This window comes from Mus caroli, chromosome 8, assembly GCF_900094665.2.
Source record: "Mus caroli chromosome 8, CAROLI_EIJ_v1.1, whole genome shotgun sequence".
Lineage (NCBI taxonomy): Eukaryota > Metazoa > Chordata > Mammalia > Rodentia > Muridae > Mus > Mus caroli.
Window position 1 is genome coordinate 26,051,130 of NC_034577.1, and position 25,151 is coordinate 26,076,280.

Sequence of the window (25,151 nt, forward strand, 5' to 3'; positions counted from 1 at the left end):
AAGCCAGTAGGAAGTGTCATTTGAATCTGTAACAAGGGGCCTGAGAAAGCCTGCTAGCCCTCCTAGAATTTCATTTCCTGTTTGATATTCGTAGATTGCTGCTATCCAGTTGGTTAAATACTGTGTATGTGGGTAGATCAGTAACTCAGGCATCCATAGATTTTTGATTCATTTTGCTTAATTTGGGTGCTGGGGATGATACCTGTGCCAAGTACTGTAGAGCTAAACTCCTAGAAAATAACATGTTTTTATATCATATAGTTACAAGTTTTGTTCCACTAACCTGGAGGGAAAAGCTTTACTACCAAACACATACATGTGAACAGACTGACAGAATGAGGTAAGTTACAAAACGTGCCAACTGCCTCTTGGTTTCTGCCATAGCTGCTAAGTAAGTAAGATACTGTTTCTTTAACACATCCCGTAAATTGGAGAAGAACACAGGCATGCATTTACTGAAGAGCTCATCAAAGAAATGCTTTAAATTAAGAAAAAAAATTAACAAGAAAAAATAGCTCTCAGTTTTATTGTCAAGATCTAATATGCCCTCATGTTTTATATCAAAATTTAATTCAATGATTTTCAGCTAATAAGTATCAGGAGCTGGTTTTACTAATCACTGGCAATTTTTTAAGCTCCCTTGACATCACATACAGCACCAATCCATCTAGCAGAGGAAGAAGCCTGCAAGCACAAAGCACATTTCATGGTAAACAGGCCAAACTCATCTGGGATCTTGCCTAGGGACGTGCCTGCAAACCTCTTCATAATTACTTACTAGCTATCAAATTTGAATTAAGGACATCTATATATAGTTTCTTCACTCTGCCACAGCAGACTATAATGTGAAATTGAGGAACTTTGGAATAGAAGTCCCAAGCAACTGGGTTGTGGGACCTTTGGCAGTCTTTGAAAGTGTCAAGACAAGGTATGGAACCTTTTACGGTTGCCGAAGATGTCAAGACAAAAAACAAAAAACAAAACAAAAAAAAAAAACAAAACAAAATGAAACCAAACAAACAAACAAACACTCCACAGAAACCTATTCCAAACTAGGCCTCAGATGCTATGCAATTATTATTATTTTTTTTAACATTCAAGGGCACCATATTATCCAGAAACTAACAAGCATGTGGCATCATGGGATCCTCTGAAGTCTATTTGGCAGGGAGCTGGTGTCTATATCTTGTTAGTCTGAAGCACAGTAGAAGGTCATTTCTGCTCCAAACCAAAATCTCATCCTGTTCCAAATTCAGCACACCACACCTCCATAAAGTCGAAGGGTACATGTGAACATGCTCACTGGCAGAAGCTTTTACGTTAGGTTAAAGACTAGTAAGTATAAGTATGTGTACTTACATGAAGAAGTATTTGCGCCTTCTGTTGAAACTGATATTCTAATGGGAGACTCTATAAAACATAAAAATGGAGTGAAGCTTTATTGAGTTATGCTACTTAAAAATTAGAATGTTGCCAGGCTCTGGAGTTGCCCAGAAAAGCTGTGCTAAAAAGCAGTGCAAAGAGCCAAATAGAAGCATCCCTAAAACAAACAGATGCACGCACTAGGCAAGGACAGCAAAGAGACATTTCTGCTCTTTAAGTGCAGAGACTTCTGAAAAAGGTAGAAAAGGAGAGAAACCCTCTGTAAAGACCTCCCACAGACCAACTGTGAAATGAGCTTTGGAGAAATATCCCTCGTAGCAAGCTCACACTACAGGTGGAAGAGGGAAGAGATTATTCTCTCTCTTAGGTACAGGCTTAACGGTGTAGAGAAATACCACTGCAGCAGAATGGGCATCGTTCACACACTCAGTTAACAAGAGTGAAAATATTTTAGGGGAATTTGGATCAGCATAAACATCCTGACCCATGCAGTGCCAAACAAAGTCCTGTACAGGAGCCACACAAGGAGCCAATAGAACATGCTGAACAAGCAAAACAAGCTAGGGACGTACTAGATTTGCTTAAGTAGCAAGGATGGAAAAGGAAAAAAAAAAAAAAAACCCAGCATTTTAGAAATGATTGAACATAAAGAAGACAAAGAGAAAAAGATGAGACCTAAGGATTTTCAACCCTAGGAAATCAGGGGAAAAAAAAAAAAAAGGTTAGTATTGAAGAAAGTTAAAAGTTGACAGGTAGAACATCATATTCCTATCAGCTTTCAGGAAAGGATGGGGACAATCTAACTTCCCCACAGAAGCACTATAGTATGGTCAAAGCCCAATTTCCTAACAATGTCTACTGGACTTGATAATGAAGTCCTTACAATGCACGAGTGTCTGAATGATAGGTAACAGAATCTACTTAATTTCATTTCCTCCCTCCTTAAACATCCCCCCACCCCTTCCTGTCTTCCTTTTCTTCCTGCTCCACACCACCCTTTTCTCTCAGATTTTGAAGAGTGGTTTTGAAGAAAAGAGTAAGTACTCAGAAGGCAAGAAAAGGGGGAGGAAGAGAACAAGGAGGACGAGGAGGATGAGGAGGTAGAAGAAGAAAAAGAATGCTGTGTAGGATTCTCTGGACTACTGTAGCTTTAGGTATGGCATGGTGAGAAACGACAACTATGCCAAACCAAGAATAAGGTGGAGAGCAGTGGAGAGAGTGCTCAGCTCCAGGGACCCTCCCTTTTCCTTTCTGAGATACACAACATAACATACCTAGCACTTTAATTTTCCTTGTCTGTAAACCGAGTTTGGAGGAGGAAAGGAAGGAGAATTTTATTTAATTATAACATTAAAAGAAAATCAGTTTTCAATCTCAACTGTCCACAAAGTTACTGCCAAATAAAGACTAGATTTTTTTTTAATTTCCCAAGGTTCTATTAACCATAAAACCATAAAAATAAAGGTAACTGTACTCCTTACCCCTCATCAAGGGAATTTCTCATTGTAATAGATAGAGACCATTACAGAAAATCACAACCTATCAAAATACAGACTTAAGACGCTCAGTCCCAATGGACACATCTATAAAACACTCACACATCTAAGACTCAGGGACAATTGCAAATGAGAGGGTGGAGATTATAAAAGCCAGAGGCTTAGAGTGTATGTAGTGATCCTGTCTATCCCAGTAATGTTAGGAACTACACCCATGAACTCTTACCAACATGACTGCCTGGACATGAGGTGAACAAGGACAGAAACAGACATGTCAAAGTGGATGGGGACAGCCCACAAAACCTCAACCTCACATAAGGAACTACAGGCAACTAAGGAACAATGAATGCCAAGAGTGGAAGAGATAGTCTTCTTCAGGGAAAAGCACACCAACTGGCTATCTTATACAAATGGTCATCCCCCAAAATGTACATACAAGTAACATTATATAGATTGAACAGGTTATACTTAGAAATCATATATACATATACATTTTATATATATGTAACAATAATTAATGAAAAAAAAAAAAAACCAGGCCATGCATTTGATGGAGAGCAAGGAGGGCTATATCAGAGGGATTGAGGGAGGGGGAAAAAAGAAATAAGATAATTGTTTGTAATGTCAAAAATAAAAGAAAAAATAAATAGCTGGGCATGGTGGTACATGGCTGTAACCTAGGTCTAGGGAGACAAAGAAAGAAAGACTCCAGGAAGGATGCTAGATTAAGCCACATATGCAAATTTCTGTCTTAAAACCAGCTAAAACCACAACTGACTAAGTCACTGTACAACTAGTAGAGAAACTAGTGAACTATGGTTGTATACAGATTTATAGAGCTGGGTTATAATTAGCTCATGTCTTCCCAGACTCCAACCACAACCAGTAAATGTTACAGGCAAAATGAAAAGAAACAGAACCTTACAATAATAAGTTTTGAGAAGCCAAGCTATGAGTTTTTGTGGCTGTTATTTCAAATTTAGTCAAGCAGAACTTGCGAATAGCATCTCAGAGGTCAGACCTAAGATGCTGGGTCTACCATTGAGGCACATAATCTCATTCTGAGGAGTTGCCCAAGCAACCAAGAGAAGCACCCCCAAAGACAGAAAAATCTCATCTTGTGCTCCAGATTTCCCTTTAACCTGTCTAATGTCACCAAGTAGCACATAGATATGATCTCTTTCTCTCCTATTTGTATCTTGAGCCACCAATCAGGCCTGCAGCAAAGAACCATCCTGCCTTAAGTAAAATTCAAAAATGCAGAAGGGAGCTCAGAAGAATACCAGAGAAGACAGGAGTAGCTGGAATTTGGATGCAAGGGGAGTGCTGGTTAGTGTGAAGAACAGCCAGCAGTTAAGCCTGGTTAGTCAAACTTGCCTGGATCTTTTCCTTACCTGAGGACACATAGGGTCTTTCAGTAGAGGCTGGCATGCCAGTGGTGAGCTCTGAAAAAAACAAAAGGTGACAGGCGATTATGGGGTAGTGCAGGAGGCTAGGAGCTGGGGCCATCGCCTATGATCCAACTGCAAATGAGTGCGAGCAAGGACGAGCAGTGCCTTGAAGACGTCCAAATAAATAGTTCTCCTTTTGTGGGGGAAGAGCATGAGACGAAACATGCTAAGTAATTATGAGGAACTGTTTGCTCCCCCTGGGGAGAATGAGGAAGAAAGGAGCACTTGAGAGAGACAGATAGTGGGTTTCTTGGAAAGGAAAAAAAGAAATGGGGAATCAAGAGCGTCAAAGGCAATGTCATACCAAACCAAGGGGGAATTTCTAATACTGTTGTGTTCAAAAATGAAAGCATGCAACATTTGGTGGTGTTTTCTTTTTTTTTTCCTTTCTTTCTTTTTCTTTAGTACAAACTGGCAAACAGCATCAAGTTTTAGCATAGAATTCTTCAAATTGCCAGAATTGATCAAGATGTTGGCTACTCGGGACAGGGCCTAAGTGAGCAGATAGGCTCCCTGAAGGAACAAAGGATAAGTGTGCATCATAGAGAATGCCATCATCCTGAGAATTAGGAGACTTATTCAAGAATCTAAAGTTGCTTTCTTAATGCCTTAAGAATGTAATAAAGGAGTGAGGAGTTACACTGTCTGAATAGCTCAGTATGTAGTCCCAGCGCTAGCTTTAGTTCATTAGATTTAAATGTTTTTATTGTTTTTGAAAGACAGTTTTGTGATACTGGCATGATACAAAGGAATAATGATGGAATCATTCAACCTTGACTGTGTCTAAGTAACCGAATGCTGTATATTTCATTCACCCTAACCAAGACAAAAATAAGCTGAGTCTCATGTGATGCCAGTTACCAAATGAAAGTCACTACATCTGCCACAAAATCATGAGAAGGTCACAAATGCTACCATTTCGCATCTAAATCAATACAAACGCTCATCATAGAGTGGGGTTTGCTCATTATCACCATGATGGGACTAGCCTAGCAGGAAAGAAGAGTGAAGTGATCAGATTTCTTTAACTTCTGACATTTCTCTAGGGATGAAAGAGTTTGAGAAACTAGGAGGAAAGAAACAAGTTGTGTGAGATTCCAGAGCAATGGTCAAGTATCTTGGGTTCAAGTATCAATGGCAAGAAACATGGCTTTGCCAGGTACAGATGTTAACCTCCTAGTGTAAAGTAAGTGTAGACGATCAATTGTTCTTTGTCAAGAATTCTAAGGAGAATTATTGACAGAATAAGACTGTTTCTGTGGCATCTAAGTTTCCTACAGCAGTGTTTACACCCACTAGACATGGCACAAAGTAAAAGGGACCTGTATATGAGGGTGTAGGACTTTTCTGAAACTTTCTCGTGCGGTGGGCAGTAGAGAGGATGTTCTCAGTTGGACCAAGTGCTGACACCTGTTTCTGAATCAGCAACAAGTAGCTTTATTGATTTGGGCTGTAGAACATAAAATAAAATTGTTCTTCTTTGGAAACATGTAATCTTAGAGAAACTTTTTTTTCCCAAAGCCAAGATTCACAATAGTTGTTCTTCCATAGGCATGCCTGGATAGAGCACAATGCTTTCAGACTGTGCGCCCACACTGAGGGATGCCTCTGAAAGATGCCTCCTCACTGCGTCCTTCAGAATGCATCAATGACTTGACCACCACATTGACACTTCACACTTATAATACCTGACAAGAGTTGGGCAAAGCCCCAAGCCCAATCCAACGTCAAAATTTTCTTCATATTTATTTTTGGCAAACCAAGTGATTGTGTACCATGACCTTCAAAGAAGTTTTGTTTTGTTTTGTTTTTTTAAGAGCCATTCTGAAAGACCTCAGAGCAGAGGACAGGTTAACCATAGCTTCCTGCTGCGATTGAATGCTGCATTAGACAAACGTTCATGGTAGCAAATGTTTACAACCGTTATACACGGAGGATCCTGAAAATAATCCCCTTCCTAAATTAGATATTTATTCTGGAGATCTTTAAAACATCTTTAATGACTGTGGTTTACACAAAAATACTTCCTGAATTAATATGGAGGAAATGCAAGCTGAGAGCTTAAAAAATAACTTATATTAAAAAAAACAGTAGATACTTTTAAAAGATCTTTCCTATTAAGAAAAGATAATCTTATTGATTAATACTATACAGAAATCTTTTTCCTCCTGTGTAGAGTCAAAGATTTAAAAACAAACAAACAAAACTTGTTTAGTTTTGGTGTGATTGGAATTTTACATCCCACTTACAGATTTAAAAATCATAAGTGCTACAATCTCCTTGATTAGCAGCTAAGCAGTGTATTTTAGTACAGTAAGTTGGCATATTATACTTCAAATGTCGACTCAATGGTGTAAATAATGAGGTTTCAGAACCATCAGGAATTGAACACTGCTAACCAACTCATGCTCAGTAGACATGAGAACATAAACAACATTGTGGTATTTTTCATATTTGGATGATTATTTTAATAAATTAAATCCAGTCTCGAATTGCAATGGCTGATAAATGTTCTCCACAAAATGATTTTCTAATAAATATGAATACATGACTTGTTCAAGACTTTGTTGTGGGCATAATGAGAACATCAATATTCACTAAAATACACGTGCGTGCACACCCACACATATACACAAGTCTGTGCACATTTAACATATATTACCTAATTTTCTATTTTCCCTGAACCTTTAAGTGTCTACTATGCATAAGAAAATTGTGATTAAAATGATTTTTAAAGTGTGTGTATTTATTTACAATGGTAAAACATAAACCTAAGAAGACCTTTGAGTATCTGAATCTATACTGTCCATAATATATAAGCAGCTAAGAAGTTTCAAATTAATAAATACTGAAGGGAATCTATGCCTGATCTGTCATATTCTAATCATATTGTTAATGTTTATTAGCTTTTGAGTACTTTCCATAACACAACATATGTGGAAAGTGACAAATAAATTGTAAACCCTATTTGACTCCAGCCCTAGTAGTGCTGCCTTCAACCCAAACAATTAGACCAGAGACAGAGGCAAGGAATTCTCCTTGAACTTCAGGCCAGTCTGCTCTAGATAACAAGTTCTAGGAAAGCCATGGCTGCACAGTGAGATCCTATCTTAAAATAAATAAATACATAAAAATAAATAAAACCTATTTGACATTCTTTCAGTGAGACTCCATGAGCTATTCATGAATAGCATATTTCCCACAACACTGTTTGGGAGGAGGAGGGGGTAACTAAGCCTATGACCCACACGAGCCAAATTTTTAAAACACTAATTGATGTTTCTATTCAAACTTTATTTTTCAGAAAAAAGGATCTCTTTTTTTCTGTTTCTCTCGTGGAAGAGCAATGGCTAAAAGCTCGATTGTTCCTATGACAGCTTAAATCTCATGTAACTTTTCCCACTTGTTTAATGGATAAAACATAAGATGAAATTGAGTAGTCGTAATATTCTCCCATGTTATCCTTTGAAAAGATGGCATTAATTAATGTGCAGACAAATTACGTTTGTAGTTCTTGTCTTTGCACCTTTATTCTAATATCTAAGAGTTACCCTAGAGCTTGTTAGCTAAGCCAAATAACTAGATAAGAAGGAGTCCAGAGTGTATGAACTGAGAGAAAATGTGGTCTTTTCTCGTGACAATATGCATTTTATAATTCACCACAGGATGATTACAACCTGACAGAATGTTTCTATGAAGATCAACATTGAGCACCAGCAGGTTGCATGGGTTTACCTATGTTTGCACATGCAAATTCTTTTTTCAATTCCCCAAAGAAGTGGAAAGGCATCAGAAAAGGGCAAAAGATAAACAAATTCTTCAAATATAGCTTAATAAATGAGTGACTATGCATGTATTTTTCTACGCACTTGAGTATTTTGGCAATATTGTCACTATTGAACTGGAGTAAATGAAAAAAATTAGGAATTTCTTGAATTTTTATTATTTAATTTATATCTAGGTGCTAATTTATATAGATCTCCATAGTCATATGTTGGTGGGGCCTCATCTCTACTGGCTGAGCAGTAGACATTTGACCAGGGGTCAATTCTCTGGGTCTGCACAATCCCTGCTAATCATATTCTTGCAAGCCTGAATTTTGTTAGGAGGCCAAGGACCCAGACACAGAAAAGGAGTTCAATCACGAAGGGTATTTTAAAGAGAGCCTTAGAAAGATTACTTTCTTGCTTTTTCCTCCTTGTTTTGGAGTTTTCCCTTTATTATCCTTTAAAGGGCTGGATTTGTGGAAAGATATTGTGTAAATTTAGTTTTGTCATGGAATACCTTGGTTTCTCCATCTATGGTAATTAAGAATTTTGTTGGGTATAGTAGCCTAGGTTGGCATTTGTGTTATCTTAGTGTCTATATAACATCTGTCCAGGATCTTCTGGCTTTCATAGTCTCTGGCTAGAAATGTGGTGTAATCCTGATAGGTCTGCCTTATATGTTACTTGACCTTTTTCCCTTACTGCTTTAATATTCTTTCTTTGTTTTGTGCACTTGGTGTTTTGATTATTATTTGATGAGAGGAACTACTTTTTTGGTCCAAACTATTTGGAGTTCTGTAGGCTTCTTGTATGTTCGTGGATATCTCTTTCTGTAGGTTGGGGAAGTTTTCTTCTATAATTTTGTTGTGCTTGCTGACAGGAGCCTGATATAGCTGTTTCCTGAGAGGCTCTGCCAGAGCCTGGCAAATAAATACAGAAGTGGATGCTCACAGCCTTCTGTGAGACTAAGCACAGGGTACCCAATGAAGGAGCTGGAAAAAGGACCCAAGGAGCTGAAAGGGGTTGCAGCCCCATAGAAGGAACAACAATTTGAACTAACCAGTACTCCCAGAGCTCCCAGGGACTAAACTACCAACCAAAGAGTACACATGGTGGGACTCATGGCTCCAGCTGCATATGTGGAAGAGGATGGCCTAGTCGGATATCAATGGGAGAAGAGGCCCTTGGTCCTGTGAAGGCTCTATGCCCCAGTGTAGGGGAATGCCAAGGCCAGGAAGTGGGAGTGGGTGGGTTGGTGAGCAGGGGAGCAGGAAGGGGGTTTTTTGAGGGGAAAACCAGGAAAGGGGGTAATGTAAGAAATGTAAATAAAGAAAATATCCAATAAGAGAGAGACAGACAGACAGACAGACAGAGACAGAGAGACAGAGAGACAGAGAAGAGAGAAGAGAGAGAACTCTGGAGAAGCATATGGCAAAGTGGGAGCATAAACTGGTCCGTTACAGTTACAAAGCAGCAGAAGTGAAAGCAGGTAAAGTGAGGGACGTAGGAAATAGCGAGGTCTCTTCTCTTTCAAGTTCCAAACCATCTGAGGCAGTTTAAAGGGAAAAGAAATGTAAAAACTGTCCCATGATGCCATCGCAGAAACTCTCTGAGGTGTCAAGTACAAGTCCATGTCCAGGAGGCCAAGGTCATCCCTACGGACTCCCTCTCTCTGTCTGACGTCATTCCTCCTGACGAGTGATTCTGCCGTAACTAGCTGTCTGTGTGTGCACAGCACTGCAGATGGAGAGTGAGCCGCTGTGCACTAGGGAGTGCAAGCAGGTGGATAGTCCATTTCACTAGCTACTACTTTTTCTCATCCTAAAATGCTTTAATACCCGTTCTAAGACTCTCAGTTTTTCCTTTATAGAAGGAAATTTTTTAAAAATAAAATATATTCTGATCAAGTGTTTTCCCTTCCATAGACTCCTCCTAAATATCCCACATCCTTTGAGAAGATTGAATGAGGGTGACCTACTCCTATCATCCCAGGGGCCACCTCGTACTGCTATTGGGATTCTACACTTTCTCACTTCTGATGTCTTAAGTGTAAAGACCCTAGGACAGGACTTGTCTAGTGTCTGTCTAGCATGTAACAGGGTCTGTTTTTTTTTTTTCTTTTAATCTCTAAAACCATTGCATTAACTATGTGTAGTGCCATAGGCCTATAATCTCAACGTGTCAGAGGTAGAGGCATATGGATCAAAAATAAATATCTTCTACTGTCTAGGAAGTTCAAAGCTAACCCAGGCTACAGACACTGTCAGAAAAACAAACAAGCAAAATCACAAAAAAAAAATTATCCTATAAAATAATCTGTGAACTTTCTTCCTTTTTTTCCTTCTTCTTCACTCTCATGTTTGTTTTTTGTGGTATGCAAAATCTTTTGATTTTAATTTTTTTAAATTTCATTAGATCCCATTTTTTTCATTTTTAGGTGCATTTACTTTTATTTTTCCTTCAATTTTTTATTAGGTATTTTCTTCATTTACATTTCAAAAGTCCCGTATACACCCCCCCACCCCCGTCCCCGCTCCGCTACCCACCCACTCCCACTACTTGGCCCTGGTGTTTCCCCTGTACTGGGGCATATAAAGTTTGCAAGACCAAGGGGCCTTTCTTCCCAGTGTTGGCCGACTAGGCCATCTTCTGCTACATATGCAGCTAGAGACACAGCTCTGGGGGCACTGGTTAGTTCATGTTGTTGTTCCACCTATAGGGTTGCAGACCCCTTCGGCTCCTTGGGTGCTTTCTCTAGCTCCTCCCTTGGGGGCCCTGTGTCCCATCCAGTAGCCGATGTGATTTTTTTTGTCAGGTTAATGAAAGAAGAGTCAATATCTTAAATGCCTTTAACTTTCACTTCTCAAACATAAAATTTATCATGACTAAATATTCAAACTTGAGCACTAGACCAGGAATTGATATTAATTGGATAGTTCTTTATGTAAGAAAATAAATACTATCAAACATTACTATCCCCAAATTAACAATCATATAAAAGGACCCTATGCATTTTTTTTAACCAGGACTAATAAAGTGGTAGATTGTCACTGTTTAATCCTGTAAACCAGAAGCCATAGACTAATCAACATGATCATACTCTAAGCAGTGATAAGACTAACTCTAATTTCATGCAGCTATATAGTATATATAGTCACAAAATCCAATCTCAATGTCAGAATCATAATTCATAATCATTTACCATAAAGACATATTGAAACAGAATGAGGAGAACAACTTCCACAACATGACAGAGTTCATGATGTTCTCAAAAACAACAGGACAAATTACTGTCTTCAAAACTCATGAACTAAACCAAGAGTAAAGAATGAGCTACTGAAATTCATGAATCCTTACATTTTGGATTTTGTATACCAAATCTATAAAACTCCATGAGGAATAAAGTAAAAATAGCCTAGTGCTGATGAACCTGTGTTGATGACAAAGCAAAGTGGCATTGCACTTGCTCACAAATATTTCAAATGACACTCACATTCTAACTATCATACGCACGGTTTCTAAAACCAGTAATTGAAACTACTTTTCTTGCTTTTTCCTTTACTCCCAACTGAGAAAAGCATCTAAAATGAAATACAATAGATTTGATTATGCCACTCTGGAAGGTTCTTTGGAAGGCCAGAGAAGAACAGGCACTATCCTGGATTTTCTTGGCTGACATCCATAATATCTATTTCATTCACTCTTCCTTGACATATGGTGTCATGTGAGAACCAAGTTAATTTCCTAAGAAATTAACCATATATTCTTTACTCCTTCCATAATGAACTGCCCTTTCGCTAAGACAGAGTCATCTCTCCCAAGAAGCAGAGAAACCAGAATTGGGCTTGCAAAAATGCACAATCATTTAAAGGCACAATACACAAAGTAAGGTTTTGAAACAGCTCCTGAGAGCTCCAAGATTTGAAGAAGCATTGCTAGACTATCATCAGCCCGAGACATGACCCTCAGAGGTCCAGCTACTGAGTTACAGAAGACACAGTCAGCAGCTGTTGCCTTCGGAATTCCTAGGAGACCTGGGGGAGGTTGTTAATTGGCAGGTAGCTCTTCCCACCTGAGTCCTTCAGTTGTTTAATAAATCCTCCCTGGAATGGCTCTCAGCTCAGTGAGAAGCCTTTGCAAAGTTGTAAATTCATTGCCTCTAAGGTGTTCCTGATTTCAAAATTAATAGCCCTAAAGGTCAATGTATCCAACTTTCTGTTGGTTTGGTGTAACGACTTGAAAATACATATTAGAACATTAAAACTTTTAAGGGCTTAGATATAAAGTAGATGCATTCATTCATGTGTTTGTATTATATATATGGTAGATAAGAATGCCCCTCTGCACTTCTCAGTGGAATAGCATTCAGAAGCATGGTAATTTCCATAGGGTACATTTATCATCCTATATATATATATTTATCACTTGTTGTACCTATATATATGTATATATATAAATGTATGTGCATAAAATATATATTATATAATTATGTAATATACATATATCATCTATATCATCACATGCAATGAAGACCTTGACAAAGAACACAAAAGATGCCAATAATGTTTGTCTTCTTCTCCCGTGTTTCTCTCTTGTTCATGATAAGACTTCACTCATCAATTTATCACACATCTCCATCCCTCCTGTCACAGACTGAGAAACAGAGGGAAGTGGGTGTCTTACCATTTGACTCAACAATGGTGATGTTGGCAGAGGCACTGTCATTTCCTAACTTGCTGATCACTTTGCACATATACTCTCCAGAGTCAGCCAGGGACGCTTTGTTGATTCGAAGCTCTGACTTCCTATAAGACAGAGAGCAGAGCAGTGTAAGCTAGTGGCAGAAATCCATCCTCAGGTCAATATAATACATATACTCTTCTGGGTTCAGAATTCCCAAACTCTCCTGTTCAATACTCTGCATCCAATATTGAACTATCACTTGCTATCATGTCAGGGCAGCCATATGCTTCAGCTGATCCAAACATTGCCTCTGACCTCATAATTTCATCACACAGGTGGACAGAGTTGGTCCTGATTCCGCCCATCATTCTCGGCCAGCGCTTAATGCCAATCATGTTATGCCTTGTGGTTCTTTAAAATTAGCTGGCACATTTTCTTCCCCCCTCCCTTGTATGTCTTCTTACCCTGAGAACATATATACAAGTAGCATTACATGGACTGACCAGGTTATGGTCAGGAATATCTATGTATATACATATATATATGCATCCTGTAATAATGAATGAAAAAAGGAGGCCATGGATTTGAAGGAGAGTGGGAAGAAGGAAATAGTGTTTAGGTTTGGGGGAAGAAAAATATCATAATTAAATTATAATCTCAAATGTTAAAAAAAAAAGTTTAAGAAGAGAAAAAAAAGTTTAAAATATTTTTCTGAAAGCCTAGTAGAGTTAATGAGCTATCTATGGTAAATAAGAATGCCCCCTCCGCACTTCTCAGTGGAATAGCAATCAGAAACATGGTAATTTCCATAGGGTACATTTATCATCCTAAGAAACAAGAAGAAACAAGAGGTATCATCCTAGAAGATTGTCATTGCCAGGCACGAAGTACCACACAAATTGTTCTTAACACTGGAATAAATGTTCCTGTTACAGCAGTACACTTTTATAGCCCTCTGAACATTAAATCAATATTCACCATTTCTTTAATGTGGATACCATTGTGATGTGTACTTTCGTCTTTTTTACTGTTGTTGCACATGGCCTGTAATTTAAGTTACCTATGGGTTACAAAAAGTTCAGAGCTAACAGGAGAAGCTCAGTGCTTGCAAAGGACGTTATGCTGGGAAAGTTGCAGAGCTTCTCACAGTAGCCCAGGCTGGCCTGAAACTCAGAGAAAGGATAGCTTGAATAACCTCCTGCCTTGGTATGGTGGTTTGAATAGGTATGGCCCCTATAGACTTGTGTTGGAATGCTTGGCCCAAAGGAAGTGACATTATCAGGAGATATGGCCTTGTTGGAGTAGGTGTGGTCTTATTGGAGGAAGTATTACACTGTGAAGGTGGTCTTTGAGGTTATATATGCACAAGTCTGGCCAGTGTGACTCAGTCTCCTTCTGCTGCCTGCAGATCAAGATGTAGAAGTCTCAGCTTCTCCAGTACTATGTCTGCCTGTACATGCCATGCTTTCTGCCATGATGACAATTGGCTAAACCTCTGAAACTGAAAGCCTGCCTGAATTAAATGGTTTCTTTTGTAAGAGTTGCCTTGGTCATGGTGTCTCTTCACAGCAAGGAAACCCTAATTAAGACGCTCAGTCTTCCAAGTAACGGGATTATAGGCACGAGCCCAGCTCACATCGACTGTTAAAGCATTATTCTATAGCCTAGCTTGGCATCTGGGCATCATGTCCTATAGCAAGGACAATGAGGAAAAGGGGGGGCAGGAAGGGAAAGTGGCAATATTTGCTGTTGCTTTCATGCTTTGCTACTTTCTCTATACTTTATGGTCCTCTTGCCACATGCTACAATCATCAGATAGAAACCGTGGTTTCAAATTTCATTCCTCCTCCTCTCCTGGAAGGCAGCAGCATCCCCAATTCCACCCTTACACTTCTGTAGGTCCTATTTTGCACCTCTATAGGGTGCCTTGCATTTTTTTATTATGTATTTTCCTCAATTACATTTCCAATGCTATCCCAAAAGTCCCCCATATGCCCCCCCCTTCCCTACCCACCCATTCCCATTCTTTTGGCCCTGGCATTCTCCTGTATTGGGGCATATAAAGTTTGCAAGTCCAATGGGCCTCTCTTTCCAGTGATGGCCGACTAGGCCATCTTTCGATACATATGCAGCTAGAGACAAGAGCTCCGGNGTACTGGTTNGTTCATCATGTTGTTCCNNCTATAGGGTTGCAGATCCCTTTAGCTCCTTGGGTACTTTCTCTAGCTTCTCCATTTGGGAGCCCTGTGATCCATCCAATAGCTGACAGTGAGCATCCACTTCTGTGTTTGTTTGGCCCCGGCATAGTTTCACAAGAGAGAGCCATATCTGGGACCTTTCAGCAAAATCTTGCTAGTGTATGCAATGGTGTCAGCGTGTTGTGATTGTGTTACCTCACTCAAGATGATGCCCTTCAGGTCCATCCATTTGGCTAGGAATTTCATAAATTCATTCTTTTTAATAGCTGAGTAGTACTCCATTGTGTAAATGTACCATATTTTCTATATCCATTCCTCTGTTGAGGGGCATCTGAGTTCTTTCCAGCTTCTGGCTATTATAAATAAGGCTGCTATGAACATAGTGGAGCATGTGTCCTTCTTACCNGTTGGGACATCTTCTNGATATATNCCCAGGAGAGGTATTGCTGGATCCTCCGGTAGTACTATGTCCAATTTTCTGAGGAACCGCCAGACTGATTTCCAGAATGGTTGTACAAGCTTGCAATCCCACCAACAATGGAGGAGTGTTCTTCTTTCTCCACATCCTCGCCAGCATCTGCTGTCACCTGAATTTTTACCCTAGTGATCTTAGCTGACCTTCAAAGGCTACCTTCAGTGCCAAGCCCTTGGTCAAGCTTTGCACGCATGGTCAGACCACGCAAGTGAAGCTTCTCTCTCCATATCTAGATCCTGGTCACCTCTACTACCACTGTAATACACCTTTCTCATTCCAGTTCTCTCACTATGTCTCCTGCCCAGACACATGACATACACTTCAGACCAGACAGTCTATAACTTTAAACTACCTGTGTCCTCACAACAGCATAACACACTGATGTGCCCTCGAGGAATACTGGATATGATACATGTATGAATGGATCAGAAGTGTCTGGATGTTCCTGCTTACACACTCACAGGACCTAACATCCCTAACACAGACAGCAGGAAGTGGGGTGCAATGTGAAAGAAGTAGTGGCAGTTTTAGGCAGTACAGGCCCCAGGCAGTCATGACCAGGTCAATTCATTGGCTGAGAAGTCACCACTATTAGTTGTAACACCCAAAAAATCAACAGTAAAATTTACCCGGGTGGGGGTAGGAGTGGGGATAGGGGACCGGAGACCCATAAGAAATGGGTTCTATACTCAAAAACCTTGAAAAACATTAAAGTCCCACCCACCCCCCTAAAAGCTTCTCAGAACTTTCATTGTAACTAAGAGATGCTGACTGTCCAGTAAAATCTCTTAACCAACGTCTTTTCTTTCACATAGCACACATATTTATACTTTTGGAAAATAATGGTCCACAGAAGAAACTGTCTGAAAGACTTCCTAGTAACAGCTGTAACAGCTGTGTGCATCGAAGTAATGATACCAGCCAGGACGGTTTGGGGAATAGTCACGCATTAACCACACAGGCTATTCAGAGAAAAGTTTCCCTAAATTACCTCTGAAAAAAAAAAAAAAGCAAACATCTCCACAAATAGATAGATACGTCATGCTAATAATGAGTAAGAGCCTCGGAAACTATCAAAATGTAACAAGATTAGAACACTGCTTACTGGGCCAGACTTTAGGATACTCAAATACACATTTTCTAATGGATTATCAGGTTCATATATACTTGGCCTATCTGTGTTAAGTTTGCTTTGTGGTAGATACTTTTGAATTAAAAAAAAAAAGTGTAAGCATATACATTATAATAAGATTTTTTCAGCCAACATACAGCGAAGTTTTTAAAAGAATTTTGATGTCTGGTTTGTGAAATAACAAGTGGTAAGAACAAATTATGAAGCAGATAAGAAAATATCCTCATCTTCTATATGAGAGGAAGAATAAATTCCTAAAATAAAATAAAATAAAATGGGAACTTTTTATTTTAAGACCCAAAATTCTGGAAATCAATTAGAGCAATATTCTAAGACTGTACAACAAGCAAAAAGCCCCAATCTTTCCAATTTATAAATTTAGGAACAATCTTACCCTGGTATATAAAGACCTCTTTCTTGACCCTGAACAATTTAATATTTTAACTATTGAACTGGATTGAACTATAAGAAACAAGGTAATTAAATTTCCCATTGGCATAATCTTAAAATGATACTTCTAAAATCTAAAGTCTTCTAATAGGCCTGGGTCATACTTCCTGGAAGACAAACCCAAGCAATATAACTAAATGCTATGAAGGACAGAGGGATTGTGTGTGAGTGTGTGTGTGTGTGTGTGTGTGTGTGTGTGTGTGTGTGTGTATACTATTCTGTGTTCAGAAAAAAATAGTATTCCTCTAAACAATGGAAAATAGGTCTCTGTATGTAAGTACTTCTCGAGTTTCATACAAGCCTCAGGGATGCATTTCTAAGCCAGGCATTGGATGTGGCCATTCAATCACTACTATAAAGAACATCCCTGAGAATCTAGCACAAAACACCAATGGTCCAAGACCAAGCTCAGTCTCATCAAGACATGTAACAGATACAATCAGATTCAGAAACTTGTGTAGAAATACACAAGAGGCAAGGGTTTCTTCTTGTGAAGAATCTATTTCTTAAAAACTGAGAAAGAAATGAAGAAAAATGCATCTACTTTTGGGTTAAATTCATGCTCAAGCAGAATACAAATCAAGTTGGCTAGAAGTCCGAGTACACTGTGAACTGGCTGGGTCACAGCTGGAACACTAAAATATATTTTGGAGTGACGGCCAATGAACAATACCATTAACTCTGGGACTTTGGAAGAAGGTGACTACAACTGGAGAGACTGCAGAAATCCTAACAAGAGAAAGGGTTCTGCTAAAGAAACAAGTCTCACAAGCAAGCACTTCGGAATGTTAAATGGGCAACTATTAAGCAGATCACCTGACTGCTACCTGGAAAAATAAAGTGATTGGGGAGTGACCAAGTGTCCTATAGAACTGAGCACCATAAGGAAAACACAAAGTGACCTTACAAGGGAGAACCTTGGTGATCCAGAACTAGATAGGGAATCTAGAAAAGAGTTAGGTTTTCTCAGGGGAGAGTCAAGACTGAAGAGCCATTTGCCAAACAAACTCTCACTAAGGTCTCCATTTGTGTAGCTCATGAGTGTGTGTGTGTATGTGTGTGTATGTACATGTATGCATGCCTTCAATTCTGATTCAAATGTCAACTTGCTTTCTGTGAGAAGGATGCAGAAGGAGAAAACACACTTCTTACACAGTAGAACCAGACACCCATACTGAATGTGGACATAAAGCACACAAAATGACTACTTTCTATATAAGGAAATTGGGATTCTTTATATAGCATACCAGTGGCCTACCAAAGTGCTTCAGTAGCTAAGAAAGGGACTGTACATAAACTTTACTGACATGTAGCTCTTCATCCAAAATATAGCCACTGAAAACAATAGAACACCCATCCATCCATCCATCCATCCATCCATCCATCCATCCATCTCTCTGTGTGTGGAGGGGTGCTCTTCCCACCACTCAGGTGTGAAAGACAGAGGACAACCTCTGGTAGTTGGTTCTCCCCTTCTGCCTTTACGTGGGGTTTGGGGGGATGATCACAGGTCAGCAGGCTTGAGGGCAAGTACCTTTTTGACTGCTGAGCCATCTCACAAGCCCCAAAGAAGATTATTTATAAAATCTCCAAAAGGGCTTTAAATAAGCAAAGCCACTTCCACACCAAATTAAAACATGAGCTGAAATGAAAAGCTGAAGCAAAATTAGAGGTATATAAACATGCATGAACCTGACAAGAAATACAAGTTTGCCTTTCACAAGGCTAATCCAGAACAGATATTTCAGTGAGGTAATCTGACACGCCAAAAGCCTTCAACTACCTTTCTTGATCCGAATCACCCACCAGTCACAGACAACAAGAAAAGAAGGATAAGTAGATACACAACACAGAGTGGTTTCCATCTCTTTCAATTGGTGCCACACGTGGCTTACCAAATCAAACAAACAACGACTTAAATGTGAATTTAAACTCACAGGGAGAACATGCAAGAAAATTGTTTCTTAAGAGGAGATGGGGATTCAACGGGGAGATGAGTTTACACAATGATCGAAACTATATATTGCTGTGAAATCTTTCCATAACACTAAGGGATTAAAGGGAAATTTTGGCTGCCATGTGCAATCTAGATAAAAGAGGGACTAAGGCCTAGGCGAAGGACTAGAGGAGTCAACATTTGATATAAGCAGATGCCCAGGGAAATCCCATACCTCAAATGAAAATTCCCTTCTTCTTAGCTGCCCACAGTAGAAGATTAAGTTTAAGTCATATGACCAGCTAACCACTGCAACCTATTCCTAGTCATGAGGTCTAGGTAACAAGTATTATAAATATTTGAGCATGAAAAATAATAAGAGGTTTTATTGATAGTCTGAACTAATGCCAATCTTTATATTCTGACTTCCTATAATAATCACAGGTAGCTATGAAATAACATGAACGTTAGAGACTGACCTATATAAATTCTAGGTTTATTTATTAACATTAAGACCTACAGAAAGAAACTGACATAAATTCATTCTCAAGGGTAATTGTGTTTTAAACAACATGATAATAATAATAATAATAATAATATTGATGATGTTCATTCTGCTTGTTTATAGGATAAATAGACTAATAGAGCATTTTGCTAATGTTAAATTTAGATCTTTGTTAGATACTCCAAAATCTGACAACACTATTTTTAAACAGCTTCAGAAATGACAAGTCGTCTGATTGTGAAAAACAACCAGCTGATCTTCTCCTGAGCAGCCGCCTACTCTACACAAAGCCAGATCTTATTTTTAGCTCAAATATATGAACTTTCTCTCTCTCTCTCTCTCTCTCTCTCTCTCTGTGTGTGTGTGTGTGTGTGTGTGTGTGTGTGTGTGCCAAGAGTAATTTACAATTGCATGGCTTGAATAAATTTCTCCTCATTTACTTCTGTGCAGCGAGGCTGGAATTAAAGTGAGTAATTTCTGAACACTGGCCTTTCTGATGTGGTGGGAAATATATTACTATGTAGACAGTGCTCAGAGCTGTCTGGACCTATGCAGCCAATATGAACATGCCTTCCTGAATGCTAATGGTACTTTACATGTTACTCAAGCCAGGCAACCGATTAAGCTTTTGAGCACACGTGTGTCCTCTTCAGAAACAGACTCATGTTTGTCTTCTCACATTTTGGGTTTTCCCCCCACCTTTTGGGTTTATTTACTCAATTGACTTGCTTTTTTCCACATATGAGATGGAGCATACATGCTGTTCAAAAAATTTCTGCTCCCCACTCAACCCAAATCAACCTAACCCCGGACTCACTCCAACAGTGTGCTGCAGCACACGGTGTGAAATTCCCATGTTTATTCGAATGAAATTAGATCATCTCTATACAAATTCAGGGCTACCGATGCACAGAGATGAGCCTATCTACCTCTTGGATCTGGCTATGTTGCTGGCATAAAGCCCTTACAAACAATTAACTACCACTGCTATTGTTGGGCCAATTCAAAGCTATGAATCAAAGTCTACCTGTCATGTATATAACTTCATTTGTCCAACTGATGAAATTAGGACAGCAAAACCTGTTCATTCCAGTACCTAACAAGTAGTTTTTGTCGTAACCTCCATAATCATAATGATCTTTTCAACTCTTCTGCTGGTTCTCCTTTCTCCGTGATTCCTACTTTCAAAGACAGACTTGTGGCATAAGAAATTTTTTAAAAATCCTATATTTGTTTTCTGAGCTTTTGACAAGTTCCATGACTCTAGCTCTAAGTAAAGTACAATATATTTGACCCTCCATTTTTCTTTCCATTTTTTTTTCCAATTTGTTTCCAGATAGGATCATGCTATATAGCCCAGCTAGCCTCAAACATGTGGTGATCTTGCTGCCTCAGCCTTCCAAGTCTGGGGTTATTGGTGTGCACCAGGCTTGACTCTTAATTTTTCAATCTACAAAATTAGCCAGCATACGCCAACTATACAACTGTTTTTTACTATATGTTGGAATGCTATTGTTTCCTTTTCTTTTCTTTTCTTTTCTTTTCTTTTCTTCTCTTTTCTTTTTTTTTCAGTGTACAGATTTGAGTTTATTGCTTAGGACATAAGCTTATATACAGTGTTTGAGCCAATCCCGAGCTCCTAAATCTTCGGCCAATCATATCTTTCCACAGTGTCACTTTGCCCCAATCAAAGCCCTGCCTAATGAAGTTACTCAGTAGAAGGTGGGGCACCAGCAGCTATTAGGACAGGGGAATAGCTACCACCCTGGCCTAGGTTCCTCTTGCTGTCCCACAGGTGTTCTAGGACCCATCTTATATCTAATACCAAGTACAGCAAAGCAGGACTCTTCAAGGAGTCACAGTCTCCTTTTCTTTTCTCTTCTTTTCTTTTCTCTTCTTTTCTTTTCTTTTCTTTTCTTTTTATGGAGTCAGAGTTAGAAAGGTTTCTCTGTACAGTCCTGGTTGCGCTGGAACTTGATCCAAAGACCAGTTTGGCCTTGAACTCACAATCTGCCTGCCTCTGCCTTCTGAGAGCTGGGATTAAAGGTGTGTGCTAACAACTCCCCAACATCGCTGTTGTTTCTAAGTGACATTATGTTGAAAAAAATATTTTTAGGTGTTTTGGCTCTTGATATCATTATCCCTGAAATACCACCTGCTACATAATGTGATCTGCACCCTCTTGTCTCACCCGTTAACGTATTTCCGAATCAACAGATCTTGCAGACATGATCAATAACCAGAGAAAATGGTACAACAATTAATAAAGCCATGAGAACTAGGAAAACATCCCTAATTATTGCCATCAGAGTGATGTCCAGTTTGGTAACATTCAATTGCATTCTCCTTAGAGCCATTTTGTTCTGCCTTGCCTGGGAGTGTGCGCCAACATTTGGGTTACAGTTTATGAAATCCAAAGAGAGGAGGAGGATTGTCTTCCTCTGCTGTTGCTTTAGCTATCAAGCCTGCCTCTTCTCAGACGTGAGTGAATCAATCCTCTCAGAGAGGAGACTACCTTAAAGGTGTTGATTAATGAATGGTCATTCCTTTCCCCCATTTCCTTCAAAATGTATTTTCATCCTTGTGCTTAAAGAAGCAAAAAGAAAGCCAGGTGTGGTACACGCCTTTAATCTCAGAACTCGGTAGGCAGAGGCAGGCGGATTTCTGAGTTTGAGGCCAGCCTGGTCTACAGAGTGAGTTCCAGGACAGCCAGGGCTATACAGAGAAACCCTGTCTCGNAAAACCAAAAGAAGAAGAAGAAGAAGAAGAAGAAGAAGAAGAAGAAGAAGAAGAAGAAGAAGAAGAAGAAGAAGAAGAAGAAGAAGAAGAAGCAAAAAGATAAAAAGATTAAGTCAAAGACTGTTGGGAGAGGAGAAGCTGCCTTCACTCAGAGGAGACATCTAACAGAGAAACTGAGGTGTCCCAAGTGTCATGTCATGCTTCAAACATGGCCGTGCTCAAGGAAGAAGAAAGCATAGGTTGTCTGCTCCCAAAGATGACTGCATTGTCTAAATCTGCTATAATGTTGGCTGACCTTTTTAGAATGGTTAGCTAAAAATTCTTATTATAAAACACAGTTATATGTGTTGATCATTGGTTTGAGAAATAGTTCAAACTCACTGCATTCCATCCCATAAATTTAGGAAATTGTTGGGCTTTATAATGAAGTTGGCATTTCAATTGCATTAGACATCAAAACTAAAATACCATTTATTTTATATTAAGGAGACTGAATCTCATGTTCCATGAGTATTATAGTACCTGCCACTAATTCCTTCTTCTTTTTTCCCCTCCCTGCCCCATCCGACTTTTTACAGCTTTCTTTTAGGGTCCCATTTCTTCATCCCAATGTTGTTAGAATCATAAACTCCCAAGTTCATTTCTATCTGATATGACTATCTCCGACTAAAATCAAAATTCCTTCTGTTCATCATATAGCATGCGTTACAGTAAATTCACAATTATAGAGTCTTCATAGTTTTCTGTCCTATATTGTCCTATTGCTACTGGCACAGATTCTATTACTAAAGACACCTTACTTACCCTGGCTTCTTCTGTATCTTGACGTTTTGTGGTTTATTCCTACGGTTCAGCTCATTCCCATTCTTGAACCATTTGAATCTGAGCGAGGAGTACTCAGAGCTGGTTTCGCACCGAAGCACGAGCTTGGAGCCTGCAGCTGACTCCTGGCTTTTCATCTCTTTCAATCTGGGAGGCAATGCTGGAAAAAGAAAGGGAGAAGAAAAAGAAACTGTGAACAGCAGGCCTTTCAAAAGGAAAGGAATGAATGCTGAATGAGCTTGATCAGGTCCCATCACCAGGCACTCGCTCTCTCACGCTCTCTCTCTCTCTCTCAACATAAATAAAGAAATATATATATATAAGGAAAAATGGGTACTGGATGGTGGGAAAAACACAAAACAAGACAGAAGGAATCCAAGCATATTCATAAATATATATATATATATATATGAATTTAAATGAGTATATTAAAATGGATCCCAACAATTAAAAGAAAAGTAAAATCCCAAATTAAAAAAAAAAAAAATTCAGCAGAAAAAGAGGCAGGTAGGAAACCTGGATGAAAAACTCACTCCTAAAATCATGTTCTTAGTAGCTACTTCCTTGATTTAACAAAACCAGTGCTACAAGAGTCATGGGGCCATGTTTTGTCTTCAGAGCACCTTCACGGCTGCATATCACACATTAACCTAACTCTGGAGGAAGGTACTGGGAGTACCATATCATTTTTTCAGTAAATGATTTTTTATAAATTACTGACTTGAAAGTAACATGGAGTCAAGCCTATTATTTTTCCCTCTTAAAAACATCTATAGAAATGAGCATCGGGCTCACCTCACTAAAGATCACAGATAGACACCTCAAAGCTGCTCTCTGCAAGATGTGAAGTCCTTCATCAACATCACTCCAGATTGGGCCTGTGGTGGCTATCCCAGAGATAATGACTGACTGATCAAGATGGCCACCTCCACCACAACCTGGGTACTGCACACACTTATTTCCAAATCTTCAGAACAGAAGCTGTGCATAGCAAAATTATGCTATGCACAATTATGCATGGTACTTTACATTACCCTGCAAAGTGGACATGGAATTTTGCTTTATACAAAGCCCCCTATGAGCTAGAATATGTATAGATAAAAATCATATGGTGATGATTAGTAGTAAAGCCTCATAAATATGAAGATGGGTATACTTGAGCTTTTATAATAAAATGTTTTTAATTAAAGAAGAAAAGATGGCCTTTTGCCCACACCCACAAACTTATTTAATGATCAACCACCCCGAGAACCCGAGACCTCAACAGCTCATAGTTTCCACCTCCAACTACAAAGTCTACTTCTCTGCTCAGTTCAGGAATGAACAGGAAATCCCAGAAAACAAACCAAGTAAATGAGATTCTGCCTCACTGACCCAGGGCATAATTACTCCCTGGGTAAAGACTGAGAGTCCAGAGATGCAATCAAGGTCGCCTTACTAAGAAACAGGAAGTAGATACCTTGTCTACTCAGGTTATTTGTTTTTCTACAACTCGGCCCTCATAAGACAAACCCCCAAACTGTCAGAAGTTGAGCCCAGGAATTAGAGCCTAAAACCTTTGAATTCTGCAATTTCTTAGCAGTACCCCCTCTAGGTGCATACCCCCCTCATTTATTTGGTGGCTCATAAAGCAATAGGAACATACTGGGGCAGACACAGGAGCAGGCAGACACAGAACGCAGACACAGAACGCAGACACAGACACAGACACAGACACAGACACAGACACAGACACACACAGACACACACAGACACACACAGACACACACAGACACACACAGACACAGACACAGACACAGACACAGACACAGACACAGACACAGACACAGACACAGACACAGACACAGACACTGACCCAGCTGCTCCCAGCTTTCAGTACTTGAAGACTACTACCCCTGTCTTGTTTTGTGTTTTCCCCACCAACAAGTACCCATTTTTCTTTCTTTTCTTTTCTTTTTCTGGCAGCTTCAGAGTTAGACTTGCTTTCTGAACAAATTCCACAGAGCTTTGACTTTTGAGATATGGTTCTCAGTGCTGCTTTGGAAGTTTTAAAAAACACTAAATTCTAATATTTCTGACAAGCCCCTGGGTTTGTCTCCATTAGCTTCTTAAGG

General features: G+C 39.3%; 1 protein-coding gene across 6 annotated transcripts in view; it reads right to left on the reverse strand.

The window, feature by feature from the left end:
• Nrg1 (neuregulin 1) overlaps positions 1–25,151 on the reverse strand; it is a 194,712-nt gene that overhangs the window by 127,730 nt on the left and 41,831 nt on the right. For 5 of the 6 annotated variants that reach the window (XM_021171057.2, XM_021171058.2, XM_021171059.2 and 2 more), the window contains exons 2-5: positions 23,020–23,197; positions 12,781–12,902; positions 4,274–4,324; positions 1,360–1,410 (exon numbers count right to left, since the gene is read on the reverse strand). In XM_021171057.2, the coding sequence (XP_021026716.1) occupies positions 1,360–1,410; positions 4,274–4,324; positions 12,781–12,902; positions 23,020–23,197 (402 nt within the window). Of the gene's footprint in view, positions 1–1,359; positions 1,411–4,273; positions 4,389–12,780; positions 12,903–23,019; positions 23,198–25,151 lie in introns of those variants that run through there. The other variant, XM_029480680.1, reaches the window with a different exon arrangement.